This window comes from Hypanus sabinus, chromosome 29 (assembly GCF_030144855.1).
Source record: "Hypanus sabinus isolate sHypSab1 chromosome 29, sHypSab1.hap1, whole genome shotgun sequence".
Taxonomy (NCBI): domain Eukaryota; kingdom Metazoa; phylum Chordata; class Chondrichthyes; order Myliobatiformes; family Dasyatidae; genus Hypanus; species Hypanus sabinus.
In genome coordinates, this window is record NC_082734.1 from 13,148,665 (window position 1) to 13,171,791 (window position 23,127).

The window sequence follows — 23,127 nt, forward strand, 5'->3', positions numbered from 1 at the left end:
GGCAAGGGTTGACACACCGCTGCTGTGGGGAGGGGGGGGGGTGTGGTCTTCAGGGTTCTAATCTTGTCCGTCATTCATTCTTTGGGTTTTTCCCCTGTTTTGTGGCCCTTTGTGAAGGGTGAGAATTTCAGGCTGTAAACTGTCCGCATTCTCTGATACTGAGTAGAGCCAGAGAACTGCTGGAAGTCCCACAAACTTCTGTCAGGACTCCCCGCAGCCCCTCTGATCCTCCAGTTTGTGAGGATCTCTGCACGTAGCACTTGCCCTCTAACCCAGACAGCACCCTAGTAAACCTCCTGCACCTCTCCAAAGTCTCCACACCATTCCTGTAATGGGGACAGTCAGAGTGGCTCCAAAGTTAAGTGTCCATCTGACGGATAATTTTCCAGCAATTAACAATGTACCGATCCCTGGAACCAGCGTGGGTGGGTAGGTGCTGAGAGTCCAGTCAACTTAATATCAGAGACTGTCACCCCAGGGTAGTCTGGGTTCTGGCTGAATACTGTGCGGTGTAAAAGTCTTAGACACACAAGCAGAATTAGGCCTTTTGGCCCATTGAGTCTGCCCTGCCATTTCATCATGGCTGATCCAATTTTCCCTCTCAGCCCCAACCTCCCGCCTTCTCCCCAAATCCCTTCACGCCCTGACTAATCAATAATCTATCAGTCTCTGCCTTCAATATACCCAATGACTTGGCTTCCACGTGTGCTGTGGCAATGGATTCCACACTCCGGCTGGAGAAATTCTTCCTCATCTCCGTTCAAAAAGGACACCCCTCTAATTCAGAGGCTGCGTCCTCTGGTCTTAGACTGTCCCACCATAGGAAATTTTCTCTCCACATCCAATCTATCGAGTCCAATAGGTCTTACTGAGATCCGCCCTTGACTTTTCTGAATCCCAGTGAACAGAGGCCCAGAACCATCAAATATAGTTATGGAAAAAACACAAAATGCTGGCAGAACTCAGCAGGCCAGGCAGCATCTATAGGAGGAACAACAACACACACAAAATGCTGGCAGAACTCAGCAGGCCAGGCAGCATCTATGGGAGGAACAACACCACACACAAAATGCTGGGAGAACACAGCAGGCCAGGCAGCATCTATGGGAGGAACAACAACACACACAAAATGCCGGTAGAACACAGCAGGCCAGGCAGCATCTATAGGGAGAAGCACTGTCGACGTTTTGGGCCGAGATTTCCTCGTGTTTGCTCAATGGGAAGAAGTAGTGACGACGTTTCGGGAAGGGTCTCGGCCGAAACGTTGTCACTACCTCCTCCCATAAATGCTGTCTGGCCTGCTGAGTTCTGCCAGCATTTTGTGTTTCTATTTATTTCCAGCCTCTGCAGATTCACTCGTGTTGCATATAGTTATGGTGCCAGAGACTTTTACACAGTACTGTATTTGTCAGCGTGGAGCAGAGAGCGAGTTTGTAAATCTGGTGGGAACAAAGGATGTTGTGAATGGTGAGGGTAGAGGGCTGTGGGACAGACAGGAGTGCCGGGGGTGGGGTGGGGTGGGGTGGGGTGTTATGGGTTCAGGTTCACCCAGCCCTGAGACACCAAGCAAGGTCATTTGATTCCAGACAATTGGTTTATTGATCGTTACAGAATGTCTCTCTGCGTCCCACTCCCTTCCCTTTTTCCCAGCCACGATGCCCCTCTCCCTGCCCTCTTCCCACTCTCAGCCCACAATAGAGACCTAAATCAGAATCAGGTTTATCGTCACTCACATATGTCATGAATTTTGGGTTTTTTTTGCGGCAGTACCGTACGGTACATAAAATCACCACAGTACTGTGTAAAGTCTTAAGCAGCCTCGCTATATATATGTGCCTAAAAGACTTTTGCACAGTACTGAATGAGTCAGAATCAGGTTTATCATCGCTGACATATGCCGTGTGATTTGCTGTTCTGTAGCAGAAGGACAGAGCAATACGAGATAAAAATTTAAAAAATACAATAAAAAACAGTAAAAAAAAAGTAATTCCAAAAGCGAGCAAAAATACTGCCTCACCGGATGGTATGATCCATAATCAGGAGGTCCTGGCTTTTACCTTTTGGAAGGGGACCAACTGACCGCTCATCTGCACCACAGCCCTCTACTCCAGGCAGCCTGGTAAATCTCTCCAAAGCCTGCGCTTTCTTCCCGTACTGCGGAGACCAGAATTGAGTGAAATACTCTATAGGTGCACCCTAACCGGAGTTAAATAAAGCTGCAACTTGGTTTTCTGACCCTGGATCTCAGTGCCCGGATGAATAAAAGCAAGTCTTCATCTCCCTGAGCGGCCACTGTCTGGGAGCAATGGGCCCCAACAGTCGGTACAGTCGAGGGTCCCACCGTTCGCCGCGGTAAAGCTGGATGTAGGCATGGAAACGCTGCCGAGGTGACCGGGCTTCTTGTCTTTCTTTCCCAGGGCTGCAGGAGGAGGGTGTTTGAGTGGGTGCAAGAAAATGTCATCAGCATAACAATCATCTGCATCGGTATCACCGTGGTAGAGGTGAGTCGCTGTGGAGAGCATGCCAAGTATGGGGGGAGAGAGAGAGCACAGTGAGATTGGGGGGGAGTGTCAGATTCACGGTGTGTATGTGAAAAATGGAGGGGAGAAAAACCCACTGCAGATGCTGAAAACCTGAAAGAAAAATAGAAAATGCTGGGAACACCCAGCAGGTCGGTCAGCATCTGCGGGAAGAGAAGCTAGAGTTGCTGTTTCAAGTGGCAGACTCTGCGGAGTGTTCAGTCGGAGGGGAGGTGGTGGGGTTATTTCGCATGGAACCAGGCCCTTCAGCCCAAGATGTCTACCTAAGCTGTAACATTTGCTGGCACAGGCCAAGTCATTGACGGGTCTTCATTGGACAGGACACGAATGGATGAGGAGAGAAGGCAAGAGATTGGGAAAATGGATCAGACATACTCCTACATCTTACGGTTGAAGCTAGTCTCATCTGTCCACATTTGGCCCGTGCCTCTCTACGCCTTTCCCGCGCAGGGCTAGGTTCAGGGTGAGGGTTGGGATGGAACCAGGGCCTGCCACTAAGCCATGTTGTGTTCAGTTCCTGCAGCTTCTCTGCTGTAGCCTGGAATGCTGCCTGGGCTGGAAACGGACTGAGCGTGCGGGATCCTGGGCCGACCTCCCAATGCTCCCCACCAGGTGCCCGGGCTTTGCTGTCTCGACCGTGGTGAAGTTTGCAGAGTTTGAAATGGTCGGTGGGTGGGGGGTTGGGGGGAGGTGAGTCCAGGGAGGGGATGTCGGCGAGAAAGAGCCTCGCGAGCGAGGGTCAGTATTCAGCAGGGCCGGAGGAAGTCCTCCCCCCGTCTCCCGTGCCCACTCTGCCTCTTCCAACACCCTCCGCTCCTCAACCCCTAAACCTGGGCTCCAGGAGATTGCAAACTCCATTCTGTGGTGCTGGAAGAGATGGCGGAGGGTGCACGAACGGAGACGCTCACCCGGGAGGTGAGCAAGTGGGATGGGTGGCACGCTTGTGGGGAATGGAAACCTCGGAGCAGTTTCTGAAGAGAGTTAGTGGAAGGAGTTGGTCAGCGGGAGCGGGTGTTCTGGGACTGAGGGAATCGGGAGACAAGGACCTCAGGTTGGGTCTGCTGGGGAATTTAGGGCAGCACCTCTCTGTGGTGAGGGGTGGAGCAGGTAATGGGTAGTGGAGAACGTAGGTGGGAGAGGTTGGTCTGGGTGATTGAGGTAACTTTTGGACAGAGTAACCCTGTAGTGGTGGGGGGAGAGGAGGGCACACCACGGACTGGAGGGGCTTGAATCTGCAGCACCCCAGCACCTGTGGTGCGAAATGAGCAGTCGATGTTCTGGGCTGAGAACGTTCGCCTGGGCAGTTTAGTGAGTCCGCATGAGAGTGTGGTGGGAGAGCGGGGGCACCAGGGGAACCCGCAGAGGGGGAGCAGAGAGGGAGGGTCTTGGAGAACTCCGGTCAGGGAGCGCTGGAAATTTCTGCAGAGTGGGTACGCCTTGAAGAGCCTTCTCGGTAGGCGAGGAAAACAGAGACGAGCGACGGCAGATGAATTGGCAAACCAAAATGAAAGGGGGGGGGGGGGGGTTGGTGGCTCGGATTGGCTGCTCATTTGTTGGGTTGTTGGCCGAGCCTGGAGGTTGGGCTGCAAACGTTTCATCACCAAATCGGCGTCCGATTGAGTTGTTTCTGCCAAGTGCTCGTGTTTATAATCGTCCGACTTATCGTTCTGATTGTTAGGCTGTCGTGCTGGCTGCTGGTCTCCACTGGGCCCTGGCCAACTAGAAGGTTGAATGATCTCCGTCGGCCCGTATCGCTGGTTGTCAGTTCCTCGGATGTCCAGCGCTCACCCCTCGGTCCCGATCACGCAGAACAGCGAGTCAAACCAATATAAACACAAGCACCCAGCAGAAACAATACTTACTTGTGCACCGACAATGTCACCTTGACTAGCGACAAAACGTTTGCGTCATCACCTCCAGGTTCGGCCAACAACCCTACAAAGCAAAATTGGTTTCTCTTTGTCAAGTGTACCGAGGTTCAGCGAATCTGGAGCAACAAACACAGACAGCCTCGACCCGAGTCGCTGACTGTCCATTCCCCACCACAGCTGGTGCCCGACCTGAGTTCATCCAGCATTTTTGACTTGTTAGCTCCTTTGGGGGAGGTGGGCTCAGGCAATGAGTTGACCAATGGTGAGTTAGGGGAGTTGGATGGCCGGCAGGACCAGGGTCGATTTTACCGATGGTGGGGTGGGTGGTGTTGGGGAGCGGAAAACGTGCTTTTTACAGCTGCCTGTGTTTGCAAGTGTGTGAAGTGTTGTGTTGTCAGTCGCCTGCTGTACTAACCCAAATCTCCTTCGTTTGCTTGCATTTGCACCCAGAGCTTCCTACTTAGAATATTGGCAAGGTAACTCTCACTTGAACAGCTGAAAGCTAACATCTGCATGTCGTGTGAGTGTTTCTGAGTGTGTTTATTTATTTCCACGCCAATTATGGGGTGACGAGACATTGTATGAACTAAACTCTTCTCAGGCTTACAGCCAGGTACAAGTGTTGATGACAAACTCTGCCATCTTCGTCAGGGATGACACCTGGGCATGTCTAGTCCAGTGGGATTTATACCCCCATCCTCCGTCCTTCCTGATTGGTTCGTGCTCATCCAATCAGGTTTCTGCTCTCCCACCTTGTTTACAACCAAATTCCAGTTCTTACTTACAGTGAGATCTTCGTCTTTGTTAAAAAAAATTTCCTCTAGTTTAATTGGCTTCCTTGAACAGGCGGTCCCGAAAGCCATTAGTTTTGTGCCTGCAAATTGCTATAGGGTTGACTTTGATGGTACAAAACTGTGCCAGTGGCTTCTGGGACTGCATGGTAAAGGAACCAATATCCCAGTTAGAATCAGTGTGGGACCCGTCCCCCAGAGAGGATCAGTGTATGTGTGTGGGACCCATCCCCCAGTGAGGGTCAGTGTGTGTGTGGGACCTGTTCCCCCAGTGAGGGTCAGTGTGTGTGGGACCCGTCCCCCAGTGAGGGTCAGTGTGTGTGGGACCTGTTCCCCAGTAATGGTCAGTGTGTCTGTGTGGGACCTGTTCCCCCAGTGAGGGTCAGTGTGTGTATGGGACCTGTTCCCCAGTGAGGGTCAGTGTGTGTGGGACCCGTCCCCCAGTGAGGGTCAGTGTGTGTGGGACCTGTTCCCCAGTAATGGTCAGTGTGTGTGTGTGGGACCTGTTCCCCCAGTGAGGGTCAGTGTGTGTGTGGGACCCATCCCTCAGTGATGTTCAGTGTGTGTGTGGGACCTGTTCCCCAGTGAGGGTCAGTGTGTGTGTGGGACCTGTTCCCCCAGTGAGGGTCAGTGTGTGTGTGGGACCCATCCCCCAGAGAGGGTCAGTGTGTGTGTGGGACCCATCCCCCAGTGAGGGTCAGTGTGTGTGGGACCTGTTCCCCCAGTGAGGGTCAGTGTGTGTGTGGGACCTGTTCCCCAGTGAGGGTCAGTGTGTGTGGGACCTGTTTCCCTAGTGAGTGTCAGTGTGTGTGTGGGACCCATCCCCCAGTGAGGGTCAGTGTGTGAGGGACCTATTTCCCCAGTGAGGGTCAGTGTGTGTGTGGGATCTGTCCCCCAGTGAGGGTCAGTGTGTGAGGGACCTATTTCCCCAGTGAGGGTCAGTGTGTATGGGACCTGTCCCCCAGTGAGGGTCAGTGTGTGTGTGGGATCTTTCCCCCAGTGAGGGTCAGTGTGTGTGTGGGACCTGTTCCCCAGTGAGGGTCAGTGTGTGTGGGACCTGTTCCCCCAGTGAGAGTCAGTGTGTGTGTGGGACCCGTCCCCCGGTGAGTGTCAGTGTGTGTGTGGGACCTGTTCCCCCAGTGAGGGTCAGTGTGTGTGTGGGATCTGTCCCCCAGTGAGGGTCAGTGTGTGAGGGACCTATTTCCCCAGTGAGGGTCAGTGTGTATGGGACCTGTCCCCCAGTGAGGGTCAGTGTGTGTGTGGGACCCGTCCCCCAGTGAGTGTCAGTGTGTGTGTGGGACCCGTCCCCCAGTGAGAGTCAGTGTGTGTGTGGGACCCGTCCCCCAGTGAGTGTCAGTGTGTGTGTGGGACCTGTTCCCCCAGTGAGGGTCAGTGTGTGTGTGGGATCTGTCCCCCCAGTGAGGGTCAGTGTATGTGGGACCCGTCCCCCAGTGAGGGTCAGTGTGTGTGTGGGACCTGTTCCCCCAGTGAGGGTCAGTGTGTGTGAGTGTGTGTGTGTGTGTGTGTGTGTGTGTGAGTGTGAGTGTGTGTGTGAGTGTGTGTGTGTGAGTGTGTGTGTGTGGAACCTGTTTCCCCAGTGAGGGTCAGTGTGTGAGTGTGAGTGTGAGTGTGTGTGTGTGAGTGTGTGTGTGTGTGTGTGTGTGTGTGTGTGTGTGTGTGTGTGTGCGTGCGTGTGTGTGTGTTTCTCTAGTGAGAGTCACTGTGGTCAAGCTCAAGGAAATTCTCATCACTGAGAGAGAGAGAAATTAGGAATCGAGAGCTCTTCTTCCCTTTTCCCATTCCCCCTCAAAAAATGGATTGAATAGAAAAGAGTGTTATCAGCATCCGTTGTTGCTGTCAGTGTATTAAGATCTGTGTAATCAATACCAGGCAGAGGGAGCAGTAATATGGATCAGATGATCTTACGTGGTAGAATTGGATTGAGGAACTGACTGAACATTGGACAGGGTTCCAAGCTAAACGGTTCTGGCAGCAGCTCAGGTGGAGATTGGTGACACTGGGATGCAAACCCTCTCTCAAGACCCTACTGCCATCCACTCAGTGGCCACTCCAGTACCTAATCAACCCATCTATATAAGCTATCTTGTGTATTTATATTGTGGGTTTTTAAAAAAAAATCATCATTATTGTATTATTTATCTTTTGTGGTTTTGTTGTGTTGCTTCAGGTCGGGAGTAACAATTATCTCATTCTCCTTTACATTTGTGTACTGGAAATGACGTTAAACAATCTTGAATCTAACAAAGAGGCCGCTGAGTGTCTGTTGGTGGTCTCCTGCTGCCGTAGGATCACTGTGTCGTGCGTTCAGAGATGCTCCTCTGCACACCACTGTTGTGACACGTGGTTCTTTGAGTCACTGTCACCTCCCTGTCAGCTTGAACCAGTCTGGCCATTCTCCTCTGACCTCTCTCGTTAACGAAGTGTTTACCCCCACAGAACTGCCTCTCACTAGATGTTTTTTTTTGTTTTTTTGCCCCATTCTCTGTAAACTCCAGAGATTGCTGTGCCTGAAAATCCCAGGAGATGAGCAGTACCTGAGGTCCTCAAACCACCCCATCTGGCACCGACAATCGTCCCACAGTCAAAGTCATTTAGCTCACATTTCTTCCCCACCCTGACGTTTGGTCTGACCAACAACTGAACCTCCTGACCATGCTTGCAAGCTTTTACGCCTCCAGTTGCTGCCTCATGATTGGCCGATTAGATATTTGCATTAACGAGCAAGTTTACCCAATAAAGTGGCCACTGGGTGTATGTGTTGGCGCAAATTCCAAAGGTGGGGCGGTACAAGTGAAAGCCGATATGTCAGGTGAATGCCAATTTTCAGCCGCTTTTCCTGCCTTCTCCTTCCAGCTGATGCTGCTTGCCCTGTCATCGGTGCTGTTGGTGAACATTCACATGCTCAGCACTGCAGTCGGACTACTCCAGCCCAGGGGAGCAACCGCTGGGCCCTCCGGCCCTTCTGGAGTTGACCTGGAGCAGACAGAGCTGCCGGCTAAGCCATCTTTTACAGCAAGGCAGGGGGAGTCACAGGGAAGTGGGCGAGGGACGGCAGCTGAGCAAACTGTACAGGAGAGAGAAGAGTTAGATCTGTTAGCCCAGCCGTCTACCACAACAGAACAGACCCTACAGGAGAGAGAAGAGTTAGATCTGTCAGATAACTCATCCACTGCCGCTGAATAAACCGTACAGCATTTTGGAGGGCCTAGTGAAATGAGGCGGACTCGTGCACTGCCAACATTGTGGCGTGCCAGTCAACACTGACTACTCCACGCAGAGATTACCGACCAGTGAGTCGCAGCAAAGCTGAGATCCGTCCCTTGGGAGCCGCCTGTCATTATCTGCCTAATTAAAAGCCCTTTGCAAGTTTGCCGTGTCGGAGGTGTTCGGGATCGATGGTGGAAGAATGGGTGGGGGGGGGGAGAGGGGGTTGGAGGTGTGGAAAGATAATTTCACCCTGAGGGCACGGGGGTCTGAGGTTCGCTTGTGGGCTGCGTGAAGGAGCCAGCGCCCCTCATCACGTGAAGAGGCGAGCGAAGGGAGTGGGAGGAACAGGACCAGTTAACTCTGGGATGAGGTGGGGGGGCATGATGGGCTGATTTGCCTGTGACCGAGCTGTGTGTGGGACCCCGAGCCGCGTGACCAGGCCGGCGTCTGTGAGGTTGTCAAAGTCGGCCGGGGGAAGACTTCCCACCCCGCGAGCGAGGGCACTGATCTCTTCTTTGGGGAGGAGGCCCCAGCTGTGAGCCGCACCTCCCTACTGATGAATCGTGTTGCGAGTTCTTGCGCGTATACCCATGAGCTGGGTGCATGCAGCGGGGTGGGAGGGGGTGGTCTGGGGTTTCCGTCCCGCGGACGTGAGTGTGTAATGGTGACTTGAGTGCTTGAACCTTCTCTCCAGTAAAACAGTGCACACCGCGTCGCCGCCCTGCGCTCCAGGTCGGAGTCGTTCTACTCACACTCTCCCTTCCCTCTCCCACAGCTCCTTGGGATGTCGCTATCGATGTTATTGTGTAGAAACATCGACCCCGACTACGACAAACTCATTCGCTTTCAGTAAACTGGAGACATTGCGGGCAAGTGTGGAAGGACTTGAAAGCCAGCGCAGTTTATTTTTCTCTTTTAAATCTTCCTGCCATAATTTTACTTCTAATTCAGTGTTTAATCCCTGGAAGGATTTGACTGGGATCTACAATTCTGATACTGAACCCTCTGGGATCAAATGGACTCCACAAGCCCACCCACTACTAACCTTAATCTAAAATCTAAATGAATTCAACGCAATCCAGGAGATCGTGGCACTTTATCGGGGAGTAAAATCGACCCGATGGAGGTGAATCGGGACCACGGTGAAACATTCCATGCCGGAAAAGATTACATATTGTCCGAGCAACCCTTCCACCCGCGCCGGACTTCAGTTTGTTCCTGACTGGCCAACGGACTGAGGTTGGACAATATAGACAGCAACATGAGTGCATTTTGCTTTTTACTTGGGTCGTCAAAAAATCAACTATTTTTCCAGGTTGAATGAGCAGAAGTCAAAAGGGAATTGGTGTTTTAGGGGAATAATTGTTGATTTGTCAGTTGGACTTAACAGTGGCAGCTGCTGCCCATTTTGGTTCCCCAGAACCATTTTCAGTACAGTTCGACATCTTGCGGGTCCAGAACCAGCGTTGGTGCAGAACTGCTTATCCAAGCGGGCATGGTAGCAATCTTCATTACAGCGCCCTAAAGTTAGAGAGAAGAACATACAATTGGAAGCAAGCATGTAAGCCTTAGATTGTTAATTCAAAGGGAGTTTTTTTTTAAAGTCCTCGTGATTTTGTTGAAGTGAATAGTTAACGAATTATTTCAAAATGATTCTTCTCCATTTTGATTACAATGCCTAAGCCCGTTGTCTTTTCAATCCTGACCCCACTGGTGAAATAATGTACCTTCGGGCGCATTGCGCGGCAACTTTGCCAGGTTTTTTTAAGCGTTGGTCTGTTTCGCGAGGCCGAGTCGCCGGCTCGACTGTCAACGCAGCACGGATAGAAAGCGAACAAGGAGCCGGCCGGTTTTGAGCCTGAGGCCTCTCGCTGCGAAGCCTGGGGGGTGGGGGGGGGCAGATACCACTGGCCCAGAGAAACCCCACTGGAGGTCTTTCTGTAAGATGCCTTGTGCGACGATCAGCAGTGGGACAGGAAGGGGTCTTTCCGATGAAAGTACAGAGAGTAGCTCCTGGCTTGTGTCACACTGAGCACAGGCTTTGTAGTAAGTTTCCATGATCACCCTCAACTCAAGGGATTTTGGAGATCCTTCCCTGGGTTTAGCCTTGTGCGCAGTGGCATCTTTCATCGTAGGGGGTTTGCGAAATGATGAATCGGGCCTTCAGAAGGTCATGAGTAAACCATGTTGTCGCTCACAATGGAAAACTCCGGCAGAATCCTGTCCCGATTTTACATTTCATAGACATGCTCTTCAACAACTTTATCACAGGCTGCATGCTGTGGGTATCAGGATCTGGATATTCATTCCCGCTCATTGTACAAGTCAGGTCCTCCTCGCTCTATCAGCCAGACTGTTGCAATTTTGATCTTCTCTCTGGGGGGAGCTGACATCTTTTTAACGTGACCGAGCACTTCCAGCCTTGGCTTCAGAACCACTCCTTACGCGAGCCCAAAGTTCAGGATGAGGCACCGGAGTTATACTGAGGGAGTGCCGTACCATCAGAGGGACAGTACTGAGGGAGTGCCGTACCATCAGAGGGACAGTACTGAGGGAGTGCCTCACCGTCAGAGGGACGGTACTGAGGGAGTGCCTCACCGTCAGAGGGACGGTACTGAGGGAGTGCCGTACCATCAGAGGGACGGTACTGAGGGAGTGCCGTACCATCAGAGGGACGGTACTGAGGGAGTGCCTCACCGTCAGAGGGACGGTACTGAGGGAGTGCCTCACCGTCAGAGGGACGGTACTGAGGGAGTGCCTCACCGTCAGAGGGACAGTACTGAGAGAGTGTCACACTGTCAGAGGGACAGTACTGAGAGAGTGTCGCACTGTCAGAGGGACAGTACTGAGGGAGTGTCTCACCGTCAGAGGGACAGTACTGAGGGAGTGTCTCACCGTCAGAGGGACAGTACTGAGGGAGTGCCTCACCGTCAGAGGGACAGTACTGAGGGAGTGCCGTACCATCAGAGGGACGGTACTGAGGGAGTGCCGTACCATCAGAGGGACAGTACTGAGGGAGTGCCTCACCGTCAGAGGGACGGTACTGAGGGAGTGCCTCACCGTCAGAGGGACGGTACTGAGGGAGTGCCTCACCGTCAGAGGGACGGTACTGAGGGAGTGCCGTACCGTCAGAAGGACGGTACTGAGGGAGTGTCTCACTGTCAGAAGGACGGTACTGAGGGAGTGTCACACTGTCAGAGGGACAGTACTGAGGGAGTGTCGCACCGTCAGAGGGACAGTACTGAGGGAGTGTCTCACCGTCAGAGGGACAGTACTGAGGGAGTGCCTCACCGTCAGAGGGACAGTACTGAGGGAGTGCCTCACTGTCAGAGGGACGGTACTGAGTGAGTGTCTCACCATCAGAGGGACAGTACTGAGGGAGTGTCTCACTGTCAGAGGGACAGTACTGAGGGAGTGTCTCACTGTCAGAGGGACAGTACTGAGGGAGTGTCACACTGTCAGAGGGACAGTACTGAGGGAGTGTCACACTGTCAGTGGGACAGTACTGAAGGACTGCCGTACTGTCAGAGGGACAGTACTGAGGGAGTGTCTCACTGTCAGAGGGACAGTACTGAGGGAGTGCCTCACTGTCAGAGGGACAGTACTGAGGGAGTGTCACACCGTCAGAGGGACAGTACTGAGGGAGTGTCATACTGTCAGAGGGACAGTACTGAGGGAGTGTCTCATCGTCAGAGGGACAGTACTGAGGGAGTGTCACACTGTCAAAGGGACAGTACTGAGGGAGTGTCTCACTCTCAGAGGGACAGTACTGAGGGAGTGTCTCACCGTCAGAGGGACAGTACTGAGGGATTGTCTCACCATCAGAGGGACAGTACTGAGGGAGTGTCACTCTGTCAGAGGGACAGTACCGAGGGAGTGTCACTCTGTCAGAGGGACAGTACTGAGGGAGTGTCACTCTGTCAGAGGGACAGTACTGAGGGAGTGTGACTAATAACTGGCTAAACAAGTTAATTATGTACACAAATAATTCCTTCCTGTACAGTAAGTGTGAGATCAGTGTCACTGAGGGATGAGAGGGTTGTACCTGTGCTCAGTGTCTATTTCCACTGGTAAAGGCTGCCACACACTCTCGTTGTAACACTTGGGCACACCTCTGAGTTGGAGTGACAGTGGCCCAAACAGTCAATGCAGTGAAAACCTCACTCACCAATCACAGTGTCTTCTAATTCCGAGTTGTACTAAATGCAATCAGCAGTGCGGTCGCTACCGATCACTTTACTATATCTAAGGGTACTTCAAAGTTGTATCAGTATTAAGGTATAAAAGTTCCAGGACTCTGTTTGTATCTGAGTTATATCTTTAATAAATGCTCAACTGTGGAATCAGACTCTTGTCTTTTTGAAGGGTTTTAAATGACGAGCAACCTCCGTACTCAGATCCGAGGCTCCAGCCTTTTTGTGTGCCGCAGACCCCAGCCATTGACCGAGGGCTCCATGGATCCCAGCTTGGCTTACATGCTTTTAGAAAATAGTCTATGCTTTTATTCCTTCTACCAAAATGCATGACCGTACATTTTCTGACATATTATTCCATTTGCAACTTCTTTGCCCATTCTCCTCATCTAAGTCCTTCTGTAGCCTCCCTTCTTCCTCAACACCACTTGCCTCTCTACCTATCTTCGTATCATCTGCAAACTTGGCCACAAAGCCATCAAATCGGTCATCCAAGTTATTGACATATAATGTAAAAAGGACTCAACACCAGCCCCTGCGGAACACTAGTCAGCTGCAGCCAAGCAGAAATATCTCCCTTTCCCCGCACTCTGCCTCCTGCCAGCCAGCCAATGCTTTATCAACGCTAGTATCTTTCCTGCAATACCATGGCCTCTTGTTAAGCAGCCTCTCATGTGGCACCTTGTCAACAGTCTACATACACAAAATCCACCAATTCTCCTTTGTCTATCCTGCTTGTTATTTCCTCAAAGAATTCTGACAGATTTGTCCAGCAAGATCACCCCTTAAGGAAATCATGCTAATTTGGCCTATTTTATCCTGCGCCTCCCAGTACCCTGAAACCTCATCCTGAACAATTAACTCTGACATCTTCCCAACCACTAAAGTCAGGCTAACTGGCCTGTAAGTTCCTTTCTTCTGCCTCCTTCCCTTCTCGAGGAATGGAGTGACATTTACAATTTTCCAGTTCTCTAGAACTATTCCAGAATCTAGTGATGCTTGAAAGATCATTACTAATGCCTCCACAATCTCTTCAGCCACCTCTTTCAGAACCCAGTGGTGTAGTTCATCTGGTCCAGATGGCTTATCTACCTTTCAGCTTCCCAGGCTATCCCTAGTAATAGCAACCGCACTCACTTTTGCCTCTTGACACGCCCGAACTTCCACACAACACCCAATCCAGTACAGCTGATTCCCCGGTGGGCTCAACCACAAGCTGCTCTGAAACGCCATCTTGTAGGCATTCTACAAATTCTCTTGGGATCCAGCACCAATCTGATTTCCCCAATCTATCTGCATACTGAAATCCCCCATGCCCATCATAACTTTGCCCTTTTGACATGCCCTTTCTATCTCCAGTTGTAATTTGTAGCCCACATCCTGACCACTGTTCATAGTCCTTTATATAATTCCCATCAGGGATCTTGTCCTCTTGCAGTCTCTTAACTCCACCCTCCGGTTTTCTACATGTTGCCCCTTTCTAGGGATTAGATTTCATTTTTTACCAACTTACCAACTCTACCTACTTGCCTGTCCTTTCGATTCAATGTGTATCTTTGGACATAGAGCTCCTAACTATAATCTTTCAGCCATGACTCAGTGATGCCCACAACATTGTACTTGCCAATCTCTAACCATGCTGCAAGATCATCTACTTTATTCCATATACTGCGTGCATTCAAATATAACACCCTCAGACCTCTATCCATCATAGTTTTCAATTTTGTCCCCTTTTACCCTGCTTCTCATCCCTCTGACTGCAATTTTGCCCTATCATCAGCCTGTCCTTCCTGATAGTCTTACTACATACTGCTTCTGCTTGTAAACCAACAACCCTATCACTCCGGTTCCCATAATCTTCCAAAATTAGTTTTAACCCTCCTGAACAGCTCCAGCAAACCTGCCCGCAAGGATATTAGTCCCCCTCAGGTTCCGGAGTGACTGGTCCCTTCTGTATAGGTCTGAAGAGATTCCAAAGATCCAGAAATCCGCGCCAGTTTCTCAGCCAAACATTCATCTGCCAAATCATCCCATTCTCACCCTCACTGGTACGTGGCACAGGCAGCAGTCCAGAGATTATTACCCTGGAAGTCCAGCTTCTCAGCTTTCTACCTATCTCCCCAAACTCTCTCGTCCGGACCTCCTCGATTTTCCTACCTATGGCATTGGTGCCAAAGGTACCAAGACTCCTGACTACACCTCGCTCTTTAGAATGTTGGGGACCCGATCCAAGACACCCCTGACTCTGGCACCTGGGAGACAACACACCCACAGGGTGTCTCCATCGTGTCCTCAGAACACCTCTAACTATAAAATCACCAGTCATTACTGCAGTCTTCTTCTTCCCCCTTCCCTTCTGAACCACAGCTCCAGACTCAATTCCAGAGACTCATTTGCCATGGCTCCCCCCCCCCACCCCTCAGTAGGCGGTCCCCCTCAAAATGGTATGGTTATTATTGAGGGGAATGGCCACAGGGGTACTCTGTACTGGCTTCTTATTTCCCTTCCCTCTCCCGATAGTTGCTCGTTTTCCTGCCTCCTGCGTCTTAGGGGTGACTACCTTCCTGTAGCTCCCGTCTATCATCTGCTCAGTTTCCCGTATGAGATGAAGATCATCGCGTTGCTTCTCCAGTTCTTTAACACATGCTGTGAGGAGCTTCAGCAGAGCGGATGTGGTTGTCCCAGTGGCTGGAGGATTCCTAGAGTTTCCACATCTCACACTGCCCCTGAGCCATTCTCACTGCTCCAAAGATGCATTAACAAAGAATGACGAACAGGAGACTTAGCAGATACTTACCTTGCCCAAGTCCGATGAGACAAAGATTCCGCACTCTAGCACTGGCCCAGTCACACAATAGCCGCTCACGTATCCCTGTCTTATTTTTATTTCCCCTTGCATGGGGCCTCCTGCACTGACTTGACTGTGACTGTGCTGCCCAGGAAAAGCCGTAAGGGTCTGTGAGTTGAGGCTATGCAACGATGGTGCTGGAAGCATGGCAATACTTGCACCCTCTGGTCCTAGACTCCCCCACTATAGGAAACATCCATTCTGTTTAGGCTTTTTAGTAGGTTTCAATGAGATTCCTCCCCCACTCATTTTTCTAAACTCCAGCAAGTACAGGTACGGAACCATCAAACACTCCATTCCAGGGACCATTCTCATTAACCTCTTCTGGACCCTCTCCAATACCAGCATATCCTCATTTAGATATGGGGCTCACAACACTCCAAATGCAGTCTGACCAACACCTTATAACACATCAGCATTACATCCGTGTTCTTAAAAGGCAGTGACTTGCGGCAGTTTGGAGCTTTGAGCAGCGGTGAATCAGCGCTCGGGACCGATTGACCACGGCAAGTTAAAGTCAGGCAGAGCCAAGTGGAGCGGGCATTTCTGGAACTGCCTTTGTTGGAGTGGTCAGAGTTAGAGTGGAGATTTTGAGGCTTCAGCAAGGAGAAGCAAAAAAAAAGGTGTAAGTAGAGTTTTTTTTTCTCCCCCACAGTTTATTGTTTTTTCTTCTTTATAGTTACAGATAGGAACAGTAGAGGTGCCAGACAGGATAGAGGAATACTCCTCTTGGATTTGGGAAGGCAGGGAGACTGTCAGCGTCCTTGACAACTACACCCGCGAGCAGTGCATTCAGCTGCAGCTTTTAACAATCCGCGTGAAGGAGTTGGAGCTGGAACTGGATGGTCCCTGGATCATTCGGGAGGCTGAGTGGGTGACAGGACATACAGAGAGATACAGTAGTTACACCTAAGGTGCAGGACACAGGAAACTGGGTGACAGGAAAGAGAAAGAGGTTAAGGAGCCAGTGTAGAGTATCCCTGTGGCCATCCCCCTCAACAGGAGGTTACCTCTTTGGGTACTGTTGTGGGAAATGACCTAGCAGAGGAAAGTCGCAGAGGTCAGAGGCTGGCTCTATGACTCAGAAGGGAAAAGGGGAGAAGTAGCAAGCTGAGGTGACAGGGGATTTGTTAGTTTGGGGAAACAAAAAGGAGATTCTGTGGATGAAAATGAGATTGTCATTCTCCTGGGTGCCAGGGTCCAGGATATCTCAGATCGAGTCCTCAGCATTCTGAACAGCCAGAGGTCATGGTCCTTGTAGGTACCAATGACAATGGTAGGAAGAGTGAAGAGGTTCTGCAAAGTGAGTTCAGGGAGTTAGGTGCTAAGTTAAAGGGCTGGATCTCCAGGATTGCTATCTGACTAGAGAGGCTAGAAATGGGAAAATTATCTAGTTTAACACGTGGCTTAGGAGTTGGGATAGGAAGAAGAGCATAAGATTTTAGGATCATTGGGTACTTTTCCAGGGAAGGTGGGACCTGTATTGAAGAGACGGTTTGTACCTGAACTGGTAGGGATCCCAGCAGGAAGGTTTGTTAAGGCTGCATGGTGGGATTTAAGCTAGAGTTACAGGGGGATGGGAACCAGAGTGCCAGAGCAGTTTGTGGAGAGGTTGTGGAGACAGGTGTTGTTAAGAACTCAGACAAAGTCAGGAATTAAAAGGTTGAGCACGGTACAACTTGACCTAAGCTGCCTATATTTCAATGCAAGAAGTATCATAGGAAAGGCAGGTGAACTCATGGATCAACACCTGGAATTATGATATTGTAGCCATTACTGAGATTTGGTTGCAGGAGGGGCAGGACTGGCAGCTCAGCATTCCAGGGTTCTGTTTTTTAGATGTGACAGAGCAGGAGGGATTAAAGGAGGAGGGGTGGCGTTACCAGTCAAGGAAAATGTCACAGCACTGTTCCATCAGAACTGACTAGCGAGGCACTAGGGGTGGAACTGAGAAACAAGAAAGGTATGACCATGTTATTGGGGCTACATCACAGACCACCCGACAGTCCAAGAGATTTCGAGGGACAAATTTGTAGAGAGATTGCAGGGATTGTGAGAAAGATAAGGTTGTTATAGTAGGTGATTTTAACTTTCTACATATCGACTGGGAATCCCACACTATAAAAGGACTGGATGGGACAGAGTCTGTCAAACGTGTTCGGGAAAGTTTCCTTCATCAGTACATAGAAGCCCCGGTGAGAGAATGTGTGATACCGGATCTGTTGTTAGGGAACGAGACAAGGCAGGTGACAGAAGTTTGTGTAGGAGAACACTTTGCATCCACTGATCACAATGACATTAGTTTCAAAGTAAATATGGAAAAAGGGAGGGTCTCGCAGAAGCATTCCAAATGTTAAAAGGCCTGTACAGATTAGATATGGCAAAGTTATTTCCCACGGGTAGGGGATTCAAGACCAAGAGGGCACAGGATTGAAGGGTGTCCATTTAGAACTGAGATACGGAGAAATTTCTTTAGTCGAGGGTGGTAAATCTGTGGAATTTTGTTGCCATGAGCAGCTGTGGAGGCCAAGTCATTAGGTGTATTTAAGGCAGAGATAGATACAGTAGGTTCTTGATTAGCCAGGGCAACAAAGGGTATGGGGTGAAAGCAGGGGAGTGGGGATGACTGGAAGAATTGGATCAGCCGGTGACTGAATGGCGGAGCAGACTCGATGGGCCGAATGGTCTACTTCAGCTCCTATATGCTATGGACTCATGCTCTTAAACCGGACCATGCAGTTACAGGGAGAACGTGCAGACTCCACACAGACAGCATCGGAGGTCAGGGTCGAACATCTTGTCTCTGCCGCTGAGTCAGTGACTTTACCAGCCACTTCCAAACTGAGCGACACACACACAGAGCAGGAGGAAATCAGTAGCCCAGAGGAATAAAAGTGGGTATTTCAGTCTGAGAACCTTCTTCAGGGCAAGCCTGTTCTGCTCAAACATTCTTCCCAGGATCGCAGGTTTCTTTCAGGAACGGTACCCAGGAAGAAATGTGACACCTTCGCCTCTCCTGGGATGGGAGTTGCAGGGTGGGGGTGGGAGGGGAAGACGACCCTTTTGCATGTTGTCCTCAAGACAGGTGGGTGGAGGGTGCTGAAGGAAGCGGGGAGTGGGTGTCTTGCTGAAGGGTCTCGGCCCGAAATGTCGACTGTACTTTTCTCCATAGATGCTGCCTGGCCTGCCAAGTTCCTCCAGCATTTACAATAGACAATAGACAATAGGTGCAGAAGTAGACCATTCAGCCCTTCGAGCCTGCATCACCATTTTGAGATCATGGCTGATCAATTACTATCAATACCCCGTTCCTGCCTTGTCCCCATATCCCTTGATTCTCCTATCCATAAGATACCTATCTAGCTCCTTCTTGAAAGCATCCTGAGAATTGGCCTCCACTACCTTCCGAGGCAGTGCATTCCACACCTCCACAACTCTCTGGGAGAAGAAGTTTTTCCTTAACTCTGTCCTAAATGACCTACACCTTATTCTCAAACCATGCCCTCTGGTACTGGACTCTCCCAGCATCTGGAACATATTTCCTGCCTCTATCTTGTCCAATCCTTTAATAATCTTATATGTTGCAATCAGATCCCCTCTCAATCTCCTTAATTCCAGCGTGTACAAGCCCAGTCTCTCTAACCTCTCTGCATAAGACAGTTCAGACATCCCAGGAATTAACCTCGTGCAATCTACGCTGCACTTCCTCTACAGCCAGGATGTCCTTCCTTAACGCTGGAGACCAAAACTGTACACAATACTCCAGGTGTGGTCTCACCAGGGCTCTGTACAAATGCAAGAGGATTTCCTTGCTCTTGTACTCAATTCCCTTTGTAATAAAGGCCAACATTCCATTAGCCTTCTTCACTGCCTGCTGCGCTTGCTCATTCACCTTCAGTGACTGATGAACAAGGACTCCGAGATCTCTTTGTTTTTCTCCCTTACCCAACTCTACACGGTTCAGATAATAATCTGCCATCCTGTTCTTACTCCCAAAGTGGATAACCTCACACTTATTCACATTAAACGCCATCTGCCAAGTATCTGCCCACTCACCCAGCCTATCCAAGTCACCCTGAATTCTCCTAACATCCTCATCACATGTCACACTGCCACCCAGCTTAGTATCATCAGCAAATTTGCTGATGTTATTTTCTATGCCTTCATCCAAATCGTTAATGTAAATGGTAAACAGCTGTGGTCCCAATACCGAGCCCTGTGGCACCCCACCAGTCACCACCTGTCATTCCGAGAAACACCCATTCACCGCTACCCTTTGCTTTCTGTCTGCCAACCAGTTTTCTATCCATGTCAATGTCTTTCCCCCGATGCCCTGAGCTTTGATTTTACCCACCAATCTCCTATGTGGGACCTTATCAAATGCCTTCTGAAAATCGAGGTACACTATATCCACTGGATCTCCCCCGTCTAACTTCCTGGTTACATCCTCGAAAAACTCCAACAGATTAGTCAAGCATGATTTACCCTTGGTAAATCCATGCTGGCTCGGCCCAATCCTATCACTGCTATCTAGATATGCCACTATTTCATCCTTAGTAATGGACTCTAGCATCTTCCCCACCACCAATGTCAGGCTGACAGGTCGATAGTTCTCTGTTTTCTCCCTCCCTCCTTTCTTAAAAAGTGGGATAACATTAGCCATTCTCCAATCCTCAGGAACTGATCCTGAATCTAAGGAACATTGGAAAATGATTACCAATGCATCCACAATTTCCAGGGCCACCTCCTTTAGTACCCTAGGATGCAGACCATCTGGACCTGGGGATTTGTCAGCCTTCAGTCCCATCAGTCTTCTCACCACTGTTTCCTTCCGAATGTCAATCTGTTTCATTTCCTCTGTTACCCTATGTCCTTGGCCCATCCATACATCTGGGAGATTGCTTGTGTCTTCCTTAGTGAAAACAGATCTAAAGTACTCATTAAATTCTTCTGCCATTTCTCTGTTCCCCATAATAATTTCACCCAATTCATTCTTCAAGGGCCCAACATTGTTCTTAACTATCTTCTTTCTCTTCACATACCTAAAAAAGCTTTTGCTATCTTCCTTTATATTCCTGGCTAGCTTGCGTTCGTACCTAATTTTTTCTCCCCATATTGCCTTTTTAGTTAAGTTCTGTTGTTCCTTAAAAACTTCCCAATCATCTGTCCTCCCACTCACCTTAGCTCTGTCATATTTCCCTTTTTTTTAATGCTATGCAATCTCTGACTTCCTTTGTCAACCACTGTGGTCCCTTTCCCCCCTTCGAATCCTTCCTTCTCTGGGGGATGAACTGATTTTGCACCTTGTGCATTATTCCCAAGAATACCTGCCATTGCTGTTCCACTGTCTTTTCTGCTAGGCTTTCTGTCCATTCAACTTTGGCCATCTCCTCCCTCATGGCTCCATAGTTTCCCCTGTTCAACTGCAACACTGACACCTCCGAGCTGCCCTTATCCTTCTCAAATTGCAGATAAAAACTTATCATATTATGGTCACTACCTCCTAATGGCTCCTTTACTGCGAGATCGCTTATCAAATCCTGTTCATTACATAACACTAAATCCAGAATAGCCTTGTCCCTGGTCGGCTCTCGTACAAGCTGTTCCAAGAATGCATCCCGTAGGCACTCTACAAACTCCCTATCCTGTGGTCCAGCACCAACCTGATTCTCCCAGTTCACCTGCATGTTGAAATCCCCCATAACTACTGCGACATTACCTTTGCCACATGCCAATGTTAACTCCCTATTCAACTTGCACCCAATATCCATGCTACTGTTTGGTGATGTGTGTGATGAGGGGGAGGGTCGATACTTTGCTGCTGTTTGTGCATGGGGAGGGGGGAGTAGAGGGGGTTTTGGGGTTCTAAATTTTTTTAATGTCACTCACTCTTCTGTTTTCGTGGATGTCTGTGAAGAACAGGAGCTCCAGGTTGTAGATTGTGTTCATTCTCTGCTATTAAATGGAACTGTTGAACTACTGAAGATTTCAAAAGCGCAGTACAATCCATCGTTTAGGTAAATGGTTACTTGAGTTGATTAGGGGATGATTTTCCTTTATTTCTTGAGTATGAAAATTAGTCAGCAGTGAATGGGCTCCGCTTAATGCAACAGGGATATCTGCGGCCGCTGAAGCTTGGAGAAGCTGTTGCACTAACGTGAAGAGGCAGCGTCTCTTTGTTCTGCACGGTTCCGGGTGCCGATGACTCGCCTCCCAGTTTACTGAGACGTAGGACAGTAAGTGAGATGACAGAGCCCAGCTGAAGTGCCGGAGAGAGCATCACAGCTTTGAAATGTATTAGGAGGCATTGAGAGCCACCAGGGCCCAGGTGGGTCCATGCAACATAAGAGGCCCCCTGAAATCCCGGCAGATTATTCCGTTCAGTCGGCACACCTGCGGCCCCACTTGTGGCTCTCAGATGCCTATTCATGCGTTCCAAATCTCCTAAACAAGGGCTGGCTTTGAAGCCGCACTGAGATGCAGAAGGAAGTGTTAACCATTTATGTGCACAGTACCCACCTCGGTGGTTAACGTGTTCCTTTCTCTTTGGAGGTTAGACACACTTCTACTTCACAGATAGCAATGGGATTAAATGGATAAATTACAGGAGGAATAGAGAGTGAAGAAGATACTGTGGGGGAAGTCTAGGAACAGGGGGCGCAGCCTCAAAATACAATGCAGAATACGCCCTTTGAGCCGCACTGACCAACAACCCCCAAGTTAACCCCAGCCTAGTCACAGGACTAGGACCAATTAGCCTACCGACCGGTACATCTTCGGACTGTGGGCAGAGGCTGGAGCTCCCGCAGGAAACTCACGCATTCCACAGAGAGGACGTACAAACACCTTAACGAGAGTAGTGGGAATTGAACCCGGGTCGCTGGTACTGTAGAGCGTCGCGCTAACCACTGCGCCACCGTGCCGGCCCACGGTGCGTGTGACACCAATAAACCAATTAAAACCTCTCTCTCGGCAAGTGTCCTTTGAAGTTTAACTTCTTCCCTGGTGGTCATGCTTGTATTCCCACATATCTGCCTCCAGAAAACCTTTTAAAGCTTTTCTAAAACTCCCTGACCTCTCCCTCTCCTCCCTATGGTAGGAGCGTTGTTGCTTGACTCTGTACATGGCTGTGCTTGAGATACCTTCAGCTGATGTTGGCAACATCACAAGACTCATCTAGAGAACAGGTAAAGGGTTTGCAGACTTCCGTGCAATGGGCGAATTCAACATACATTCTCTGGGAGTAAACATGTTCACACCAGTGAATAGGGGTCTACACCCATGACCCTCCACTGTAGGAACATCAGCTGTACCAGATCTCCCCTTGTTATTGCTGTTAGTTAATTATTCTCAAGATAGTGTACTGTTACGAATGTGAAGCAACTCTGAGGGGCCGACGGGTACAAAGTCGCCCCCTCCTTTTTGAGAATCGCAAGATTCGCTATCATTTCGGGTCTGAGACCCAGGAAATGAGAGAGAGACGTCCAGAATACACCAGGTTTGGAATGTGTCCTGGTCTCAGCGAAAACAGAACCATTGATAACGGCTATTGTCTCTTGGAGATGGAATTGTGTATTGAGTACTGTACTATTCATTGAAGCCCCTCAGGGAATGACCAGAGTGGGCTGGTTGAGGGATTCCATCATCCCAACCTGA

The 23,127-nt window shown here is 49.9% G+C and overlaps 1 protein-coding gene across 5 annotated transcripts in view; it reads left to right on the top strand.

Moving 5' to 3' along the window:
• LOC132383010 (leukocyte antigen CD37-like) overlaps nt 1–12,773 on the top strand; it is a 62,154-nt gene extending 49,381 nt beyond the window's left edge. For 4 of the 5 annotated variants that reach the window (XM_059953687.1, XM_059953691.1, XM_059953688.1 and 1 more), the window contains exons 8-9: nt 2,418–2,501; nt 8,077–9,198. In XM_059953687.1, coding sequence (XP_059809670.1) covers nt 2,418–2,501; nt 8,077–8,406 — 414 coding nt within the window. In that variant the 3' untranslated portion in view covers nt 8,407–9,198. The other variant, XM_059953692.1, reaches the window with a different exon arrangement.
• Nucleotides 12,774–23,127: the final 10,354 nt, after the last annotated feature.